Genomic DNA, 10682 nt, shown 5'->3' with positions numbered 1-10682 from the left:
GGTTTCAAAGACTCTGGAACGACTAGTTGACTTCTGTTTGCAGTCTCTCTCCGGAGTTTACCATCACCAATCTGTATATGGGGCCACTCCCTGAGAAGTGGTCGAACACTTTCATTCTCTGAGCTTTTCCTTATATTTTAGATGGACATTTTTTTTTTTTAATTCACTACTCTGCTTATGACAAGGTCTCCACTTTGAGCTTTCCATATATCGTCTGCTGCAAGAGGTTAAAATTGGCTCTGAGATGGAGAATCCTTCTGACAGTGCATCTTCATTACAATTGCTAGATGAGATCCAATTAATTTATCCTGTTTTGTCTATGTCCAGGGCTTCCTCAATGCTTCTTGGGCTTTGCCAAGAGTTCATAGTAGTTGGTGTTTCGTTCTTTAGAGCCTGAACCGCCGCTGCTTCTTTCGGGTTCATCCTTTTTTTTGGTCTCAGTTTTATGCCATACTCTTTCTGCCATTTGGGTTCTCGCCTCACATTTTGAATGTGTTGCTTAAAGTCAAAACTGAAAAACAATACATAACTCGTCTCTGAGGTCTCCAAGACATCACTCCATGTAGCGTTGAAAGCAGGCAGGAGCGTTGGTTAGGCCGAATGTGATCCTTACCCATTCCTCCCAGTCCCCATGGTGTTATGAATGCCGTGCAGTGTCTGATTTTCTCACTCATGAAGCCCTGATGGTAGGCTTTTCCTTGGTCCAGCACCGTAAACCAGGAGTTTCCACCAAGATTATCAAGTAGCTCTTGAAATCTCGGGATGGGAATGGCATGACGAATCTGGCAGCCTTTTCCCATTCAGTAATCTGTAGTCTACACTCATCCACAGACTTCCATCTTTCTTCCTAACGGGGCTCTAGAATTACGTGTGATGCACTCACCACATTCTTGTTTAGCCGTCCGCATGGTACCTGGATGCCTGCTTACTCTGGCCAAGTGGGGCTCGTTTTCTGGCTTTTGCTTCTTCAAAACAGATAAAACCTAGTACTAGCTACCAGCTACCCACCTTTGTCATTGTTCAGAGCCAGTTCCTCAATGATATTAAAGCCGATGATTGGGCGTTCAATATCACTGTTAGCAATAAGGATGGGTACCAAGACAGGTTTGTCGCTCATTCCAGCTACGGCATGCTTGGACAGGATGACTTCAATCTCTATCCATCCTCCAGTGGTCCATCTTCAAGCAGCTTGGTCACTGGTCATACTTCCATGTCTGGTAGGTACTTCATTTTCCAGTTCCACAATTGATACCTTTGAACCAGTGTCCCGCAGTACCGTGGTATAAACTCCACCAAAAGAAGCTTTAACCAAACATCCTTTTCCAATCAGCTTTGCCGTTTGTAGCGGTTTACCAGAGAGGTCCTCTTGGACTGAAAATGTCTGTTTTCAGCTGGATCATGTCTGAACTTGGACTCTGCTTGTGCTAGCTTTGACATTTTTCATTCGGCATCCTGATGCCCAGTGTTCTGTACTTCCACACTTGTAACCTTCCATCAGAATTGGATTGTTGACATTTCAGATATTGTCTGCGGTTCCATTTCCTGGGACGTCCACTGTACTTTCTATTTGGCTCTTCACAGACTCCCGTTTGTTGAGTGTGACATTGAGGTACTTTTTGACTTGAAATGTGCATGGTGAGGTTTTGAATAGCTTCACACATACTTTTGTTCTTCCTTTCTACCTCCAAGCTATATGCAGCTGTCATTTTTCCAAAAGAAGTTCATCTTTTACATTGGCGTCTTGTAAGTAGGGTTTCATATCTGCTCGAATTGAGTCATCATGGAGGCCAGTCAATATTGTTTGAAATTGATTTTGTAAAAGTTCTGAGCTGTATTTTAATCCAAATTCAACTCTCTCTGATGCAAACAACACCTGCTGCCTTAGGTCCATGGCTCTATTAAGAAACTGGATTGGTTATTCTTTTTGTTCTTGGAACCCCTGTGTGAGGGAGTGATACAAATTTGAAATCTAGTCGCTCTGAAACGTTATTTCCTGCATTTTGATGGGCAAGTTTTGCTGGCATACTACTGGCTAAATGTATACCCGGTCCACTAGGGCGGTGACCTCACTGCCGCATAAGAATAGAGAAATGAAAGTGCCCAACAAAGTTCATAGATCAAAATATCGGGAAACTGATCTTTCTACATTATGTGTGTTCTGTTGTCTTTTCAGGCTTACTAATACATTTTGCATGATATTTCAATTATGGCATCAAGGTTTACACAAAATAAATTAAGGTCGCAGCGTTTTCACCGTCTAGGGGAATGGGAAGGGCATGATCTTCGACGGGTATGTGACGCAATTTCCCAGAAGTTGACACGTCTTGTACGAGGTGAGGTCGCAAGGACATTTGCTGCATTTTTATCTACAAAGTTGCAACTGATTTACCTTTTTTTTTCTTGTTGTCTTTTTCAGAATCTGACAGGACTTGTAAAATCATAATGTGGGCTACAGATGCATTGTGTTTGTTTACAGTTTTGACGTTCAAATTTCTACAGTATAACCTACATGTTCCTGTTCCTAACATCTAACTATACAATAGACAAGCCACACATTTTTAAAACTGTTCATTATTCACCGTTCAAATGATTACGCAAATTGGATTTAAGCGTTATAAAGATTACATTTTTTGTTTTTCACTTAAATTCATGAAAGGTATTGTGTCCAAGGATCTCTTTGGATCACTGAAATCAATCTCAGACACTTGTGACCAATTAGTTTGCCGGGTGATCCCAATTAAGGAAAAACTATTTATCAAGGGTGTTCCACGTTATTAAGCAGATGACCATTTCCAAGCAATATGGGAAAGAAAAAGTATGAAAACCTTAGATATTTAACGATTACTTAAGCAGGATCATCGTACTGTTAAGAGTTTTGTGGCTGATTCAATGCATACACTTGCTGAACTAGCTGAGCCACTCCAGCATGTCTTCAACCTCAGTCTACGGCTGGGGAAAGTACCAACTCTGTGGAAGACTTCCTGTATCGTTCCAGTCCCTAAAAAGATCCGACCGAGTGTGCTGAACGATTACAGACCGGTGGCACTGACTTCGCAGCTGATGAAGACACTGGAGCGGCTGGTCCTCAAACATCTCACGCCACAAGTCCAGCACGCGCAAGACCCCCTGCAGTTTGCCTACCAGCCAGCAGTTGGTGTGGAAGATGCCATCCTTCACCTCCTGCATCGGACCTACTCCCACTTGGATAAAGGAGGCGGTTCAGTGAGAATCCTGTTCCTGGACTTTTCTAGTGCCTTCAACACTATCCAACCCACTCTGCTGCAGGACAAACTGACTAAGATGCATGTGGACCCTGGTCTGGTCTCCTGGATTACGGACTATCTTACTGATCGACCACAGTATGTCAGGCTGAAGGACATCAAGTCTGACACTATGGTGTGCAGTACAGGAGCACCTCAGGGGACAGTACTGGCCCCTCTCCTCTTCACCATCTACACTTCAGACTTCTGCTACAACTCAGAGCTGAGTCTCGTCCAGAAGTATGCTGACGACACTGCCATTGTTGGATGCATCAGGGACAACAGCGAAGACGAGTACAGGAGTCTGATACGTGACTTTGTGGACTGGAGTGAGAGGAACCACTTGCAGCTGAACACCTCAAAGACCAAGGAGCTGGTCCAGGACAAAGCCACGTCCAGTGTCCATCAGAGGCGACGAGGTGGAGATAGTGGACAACTATAAGTACCTCGGTGTGTGGATGGACAGTAAACTGGACTGGTCCTGCAACAGAGACCATGTGTATAAGAAGGTTCAGAGTAGACTGTACTTTCTGAGGAGGCTTCGATCATTTAACATCTGCAAGAAGCTCCTCTGCATGTTCTACCAGTCTGTGGTGGCCAGTGTCCTGTTCTATGCTGTGGTGTGTTGGGGTGGAAATGTGTCCAAGAGGAGTGTCAACAGGTTGGACAGGTTGATCAGGAGGGCTGGTTCTGTGGTTGGAATGAAGCTGGACTCACTGGTGACAGTTGCTGAGAGGATATCATTGAACAAACTACTGTCCATCATGGATGATGACAGTCATCCTCTGAACACTGTCATCAGTGAGCAGAGAAGCAGAATGAGTGCACGAATGCTCCTACCCAGGTGCAAAACAAATAGACTCAGGGACTCATTCATCCCTCGGGCTATTAAATTGTACAATTCTGAGTTCGGGGGCAGGAGTGGAGTGAAAGTATCTGGATGTTCTGTTCCATGTTAGTCTTTGTATCTTTGCCTTTGTTGTTTTTCTTTCCTTGACCTATGTCCTTTGTCTTTAGACTTAGATTGTGTCATCTTGTTCTTCCTCTTTATGTTCTTCTTATTTAATTTTTTATGTATTATTTTTTATTGTTTATGAAAAATTGCTGGCTATTGGTAAAAAACAATTTCCCAAAGGAGACCTCCTGAGGGATCAATAAAGTTTTACCTTACCTTACCTTACCTTACACGGGTTCCTGCAGATGAAGGTATGACGATCCTGCTTAAGTTTTCATGAAATATCAAAGTTTCCCATACCTTGCCCAAGGCACTGAACTATTTCACGCTTTCTCGCAGCAGAGAGATCCTTTTTCTTACCCATATTGCTTGGAAATGGTCATTTGCTTAATAATGTGGAACGCCCTTTATAAGTAGTTTTTCCTTAATTGGGATCACCCAGCAAACTAATTGGTCACAGGTGAGATTGATTTTAGTGATCCTGGGACACAATACCATCCATGAGTTTAATTGAAAAAAAGGTAGTCTTTATAACATTAAATCCAATTTGTGTAATCATTTGGAACAATATGTACAGGAAGACCTTGTCTTAACAAATACCTCAAGGCTTTGATGATGCCATTCCGTTGGAGTTATTGTTGTTCTGCAATCTGGGAGTTAAGTTGACTTGCGATCGATTGGCCAGTGATGGCAGTGCACTTCATGGTAGCTTCTCTGTGTGCATCTGACGCCTGGTTATTGTCAAACATCTCAGCTCTTCTCTTGTAGTTGTCAAAACCAGTTGTCGTGTAGGCAGCTTCTTGGTGGCACGAAAATGTGATGAATTTGTGTTGTTTGGTATAGCGACAGGGGGCACAGAACCCTTTGTGCTGTTTTGTGCATAATGTTCGGGATGTTAGGTACCGCAAGGCAGATAATAAAATTGTAGTAAACGGCGCTTTGGATCCGCATTGAAGTGGTATCAACGAGGAAAAGACAAATAAAAAAAAGATAAATAATCACATTTCTGTCAGGGAGTCCAAAAACAGCTGCTGACGCATTATCCCGCCATGTAGAGTTACCAAAAAACAACCTTATGAATCATCAGCATTCTTGTTGTTGTTGGTTGCTTCCTGAGAACCATGGTGAAAGATGAAAAGATCTTATGCTTTCGCTTTCCTTGGCATTCCCTCCGGGCGTCGCTAAAGAAACTTTCCCGGACTGCACAGGCCTCTGGGAATTTCAGACTCTTTCCCGAGAGCTTTCGAAGGACTCCGACGTGCGCCTACAGATTTTATTCCATATTTGGTACGTTGTCATGTCACAAGACTCTTCCCGCATATCGGGAAGAAGCCAAATAGTTCGCAACATGGAAGAGAACAAGGTCACACGCGTTTCCATGCCCGGCTGCCGCAAACTTGCACGCTATGGTGCTCTATCGGCATTTGCCATGGATTTTATTTTAAAAAAAATACACAAGGTTTCAGCTTGAATTCATCCTTTCGCTTCAAAGTATTCCCTCTTGCGGCCGCCGCAGTAATGGCTTAGGGGTTTCGCTGATTTTGTGTCTTTCACCTGTAGCGGTCCAATCTTCATCCATCCGTGTGTCCAATCAGCGACGACCGGGTGGAAACACCAATTTTCACTTGCACCCTCAAGCAGGAACAGACTCCATCTCTTTCTTTTTGGCAACTTTTATTCCCCCAGTTAACCCTTATTAATTGGAACAAAAGGACTACGCACTTCTCCGCGCCGGCTGATGACTTCATCTTCTCATTCTGTCCAAAGAATAAATGAAACAAAATATCTAAATATTCCTTATTACTAATCAATTTAGTCTACCAATCTATTTAACTGCTATTTAAAAATAATCTACAAATTAAATTGACTAACTAGTTAATACTTCCGGGTCTCAACATTTGTCACAGATTGTTGTTTGTGTGATGCCAGTTAAATGTGACTTTTGACTAAAATAACTTGATGACACTGAACTGCTGAAGTCACTTCCTCTTTGTCAGACGGAGTCAAACCAAATGTTGGATTGCAAAACGTCTGTGCATCCTTCTGGAAATAAACTAAGATGAACTGCTTTCTTGCTCTTCTCCTTTTACTTGGTAAGACGCCAACTTTTATCTTCTAAAAAGACTTATTAATGAGTGTTGTTTTTCTGTAGATGTTTCTCTTATTGAAGCCAACATGGTGGTCCAACAGTACGGTCAGTTCACGCTGGTATTTGAGTTTCCTTCTCATTTGAACAGTTACAAGAAGTCCTGTGGAAAGTTTTCGGTAGGGGGGTTTCAAGTGTTGCTGGACAGTTCCGGCTTCAGACATGAAATCCTGAGAGGCAGGGTGGCTCAAATGGAGACCAGCGAACTCATTCAATTCCAAATCTCTAAAGTACGACTTGAGGACAGCGGCTATTACAGATGTTTCGTAGGTGTGACCTACATGGACTTTATTGTGGAAGTAATAGGTAAGTTGTTGCCTCGGGAAGACGGTGTAATTTACTTTTAAAGGTATGTTTTCTAGGATCTTAACAAGTTAGAGGCGTGTGATAATGCAAGAAGTGGATGTGGTCAGGTTGAAGGGGATAAATATTGTAGACATGGAGATAACAGGGATGGTGACTGAGGTGTGGCTTCAGACACTGTGTCCCAAGGTCAGATTGGAGATTAGGTTTGTGTATTGACAAGAGTCTGGGGACACGATACGGGTAATCATACAATATATATTGCGATTCTGTAATAACAAGGGTATATTTGTAGTATTGCCCGAGTGCTTAACTCTGTCGAAGAACCTACAGACTCTTGACAAAGTCGTAATTGCTGCTATTTGTTTTGAAACCAAAATTTGTTCAAACATCAGCTTTAAAAGCTGTTGGAGTCACTGTATCCTCTTGTACTTGTACTCAAACTGCATAAGCTGTCAATTAAGGGGGATCCTGACTCGTGCAACCTCCTTGTACAGGGTTAACTGATGGATATTCTTGTGATTGGTTAACATCAGAAGTCCAAACCTGGTACTGCAGCCGCGCATCTTCATTTATGTTTTTGGTAAGTTCTGTCTTCCTTTTCAGAATCTACAAATCCCTACATCCAAACAACAGAAACTATCTATAAAAAGAAAATCATTCCCAGCTCTGCCGAGCCAGCGCTGACTACAGAAGGAGACGCTTCTAAGTATCTATCAGTTGAATTTCAATTAATGTCTTCTTTCTGTCAAAATAACGTTTGTTCTTCTTAGATTTTACTGGAGTTATTCTGGTTGGAGACTGGCTTCCATAGTCTCTGCTGCTGTGATCCTAGCTGTCGTGTCAATCATGTCTCTAGCTTGTTTCATTGTGAGATGGAAACGTTCAAAATCGGGTAATGTTTTTTTGTGTGTTGTTTGCACCGTAGTCATTATACCTTTTATTCTGAAAACTGAAAACATATGAGAATATTGAGATTTGTTTTTACAAGATCAGACTATGATATATACCAATTTCGCCAGTGTTCATATCAGGATCAGACACTTTCATTGCCAGGGTTGTAAACACAACACAACGTTTTTGTGGTGCATTACAGAATAAAAGAATGAAATAAAAGAACACACAAAATAAGCAATAGAAACACAGAACCAAGCAAGGAGGCCATTCTAGGGCGGGTCTATTTCTTGCCCTTAAAATAAAGGGCAATGGTGTACACATCTAAGTGATACTGTATCATTGATCCATCGTAATACTATTCTTTTTCTCAACAGACAAAGTTGAGTCCACAGCAGTCACAAACAAGGCAAGTGCAGAAGGAAATCGCTAACTCTTTCAAAATTTTCTCAAACTTCCTTTTTTACTAACTACACTTCCCTCCACAGGACTTCACAGGAATAGTCTACACAACTGTGGACTTCAAGGCCAAAGACTCAGAGTTGTACGTAAATCTGACACAAGAGAAAGCCTGTGATACTTCGTTGGGTGAAGAGGATGTGGTGGAGTATTCCACACTGGCAGTCCACCACAAACTGTGATATAGAACTGTTGCATAATCTTTGAGATAACCACATCTGCCTTCTGGTACGTACAATACATCTTAGATCTCATCATGTGAGCTGAATATTTTTTGGGAATAAATTGTTCATGAAAAGTGTCAAAGCGTGTTTAAAGGATGTATTGACGGGCATTCAATACATCTGCCGCAGTTTAAATGAGGTCTTACAATTAACATTAAATTTAAAGCATCCATTGAATCACCTAGAATAGAGCAATTAGCTGCTCTTGGCTCGATTGCTTTCACCTGCCGGTCATCGTCAAACAGAAGGTGACAGAGGAATATGTTCAAGAAAAGGGAGATAAAAAGTTAAATAACTTGTGCTTTTCCCCCTCCCCTCTCTTTGACGATTTAAATGTCCTCATAATGGTTATGGGTGTGTGTTTTGCTCGGTTAGGGTGGAGAGTAACGATTGCAACTAGTTCCTTACTAGACTTTGGTTCAATATCTGAGGATCTTTTAAATCAATCTCTTTGTTGTTGTGAAAGTGTGAAAGAGCCTGCAAAGCCATGACATTAAATTAGGGACCATCTACAAATTACCTACCATGACAAAAATGTAGTATTGAAAAATATTGTCTGATTTTAACTAGCACACTTTCTTTCAAACATAACTAACCTTCATATATTGTCACTCCAATCGTTATTATTGGGTTTTTTTTACATTTTAGTATATTATTTTAGTTGTAAGTTATTTCGTTATTACATGCACTAATCATTACCCATTTTGAAATAACTCCTATTAGTTACAACTGTTATGGGCAACACATTTTTGTCACAATCATCCATATGGTTGTAACTTTACTCTTTAGTTTTTTAAATTTCATCTAAATTCTTTCATATCTATATTTACATGTAATTTTTCACAAACATGTTGTAATATAAATGTATTGAAAGCGCTGATGGTCACCAAATTTATGTCACTTGGAGTACCTTCATATCCTGTTACTTGTCATGTTTTGTTCAAATTCCTCTCTGCATTATTTCACGCTTTTCAAATAAAATATTGAACCATGTTTATTTTGTATGTTTAATTCTTTGTGATATAGTTCAAGTACGGCAGGATTCACTGAAAGCGTCAATGACATGATTGTTTGCTACTCCGCTTCCGGTGAGCCTTTGATCGGCTGCTTGAAACGTGAGCTCCTGCAATAATTGCCAAAAACAGTCGTTTTAACGACTACTTGTCCGGATATTATGCTCATATCACTTAAGATATGTCTCAAGCATCTCGGATCTATGATCGTGATGCTCTTTTCAACATCAGAGAGTCGATGGAGGACTTCACTCGCGACCGTTACCAACGTCCGGTGAACGTGTTTCCGGCTCCGCTTCTCATCGACTCGGACTCTGTGGAATATCGTTTGATCTCTCGAGTACCGGGCGATTTCCACAAGGGATCGAGTCGGGCTGGAGTACAGGTCAGGATGAGACGTGCAGTTGCGATCGCTCGGAACAACTCTGACGTCATCGAACGTCATCGGTGTTTGATCGACATCCCGCTCACTGTGTGTGACGACACATCAGCGCTGCCGTCTGTCCAGACCTCAACGAAAGGTGGTAAGATTTTTTCATTTCCTCTCTTTAATTCGACTTTTACAACCGAGTTGAACGTCAATGACAGCTGGTACCCACGTGACCGCTGTTCGCTTCAAAAGATCCCGCTCTGCGCGCCTGTCAGTGACGCGGCGTCGTCAGTGACGTCATCGGTGCTGAATGTGGGACTTCTTAATGTTCGCTCCATTACTAATAAATCCTTTATTCTTAATGATCTTTTCACAAGAGTTAATTTGGATTTATTATGTCTTTCTGAGACTTGGCAGAGAGAGGAAGAGTTTATTCATCTGAACGAACTCTGTCCAGTAGGGAGCGCTGTCCTGGGGAAGCCTCGCCTCTCTGGTCGTGGAGGAGGTCTTGCTACTGTTTTTAGGGAGAGTTGTTCTTGCAAAGTGATTCAGACACAGGAATTCACTTCTTTTGAGTCTCAGATGATCTTGGTTGGTTCTACAAGACCTTTCTATTGTGTGTCAATCTACCGTCCGCCTGGTCCTGCGGCGATGTTCTTGAAAGACTTTAGTGACTTCTTATCTTCCATTATTCAGATGGAATCTGTTCTTATTCTTGGAGACTTTAATCTTCATGTTGATGACGTCACATCTTGTTCTGCTAAAGAACTTTTAACTTTAACTGAAGCCTTTAATTTTGAGCAACATGTTTCTGAACCCACTCATCAAAAAGGCCACATTTTAGACTTAGTTTTTACTCTTGGCCTGAACATTTCTAATGTATCTGTACATGATGTCCATCTGAGTGATCATTCTCTTGTCTTGTTCAACCTGGACTTCATCCCTGAACCTAAGCCTTTGAAAGTTAGGTCTCAGAGGCGTGTCATCTCAGCCGATACTGCAGACAGTTTTTCTGCTATGTTTGACCGTCTTTCCTTTGATGACTGTCCAGATGTGGA

The 10682-nt window shown here is 41.7% G+C and overlaps 1 protein-coding gene across 2 annotated transcripts; it reads left to right on the top strand.

Moving 5' to 3' along the window:
• Positions 1-6222: 6222 nt before the first annotated feature.
• On the top strand, positions 6223-9080 carry LOC148059875 (uncharacterized). 2 transcript variants are annotated; one of them, XM_087782405.1, is made up of 6 exons: positions 6223-6308; positions 6368-6667; positions 7271-7373; positions 7438-7559; positions 7936-7967; positions 8047-9080. In XM_087782405.1, the coding sequence occupies exons 1-6, from the start codon at positions 6275-6277 to the stop codon at positions 8197-8199; spliced, it is 744 nt and encodes a 247-aa protein (XP_087638531.1). In that variant the 5' UTR covers positions 6223-6274; the 3' UTR covers positions 8200-9080. The 2 variants fall into 2 exon arrangements, with proteins under 2 accessions (XP_087638531.1, XP_087638532.1); XM_087782406.1 differs by having other exon boundaries at positions 6225-6308; positions 6368-6409.
• Positions 9081-10682: the final 1602 nt, after the last annotated feature.

Source organism: Callionymus lyra, chromosome 19 (genome assembly GCF_982586985.1).
Source record: "Callionymus lyra chromosome 19, fCalLyr1.hap1.1, whole genome shotgun sequence".
Lineage (NCBI taxonomy): Eukaryota > Metazoa > Chordata > Actinopteri > Syngnathiformes > Callionymidae > Callionymus > Callionymus lyra.
The sequence above is the reverse complement of the archived record's forward strand: the minus strand, read 5'-3'. Positions and strand labels throughout refer to the sequence as shown.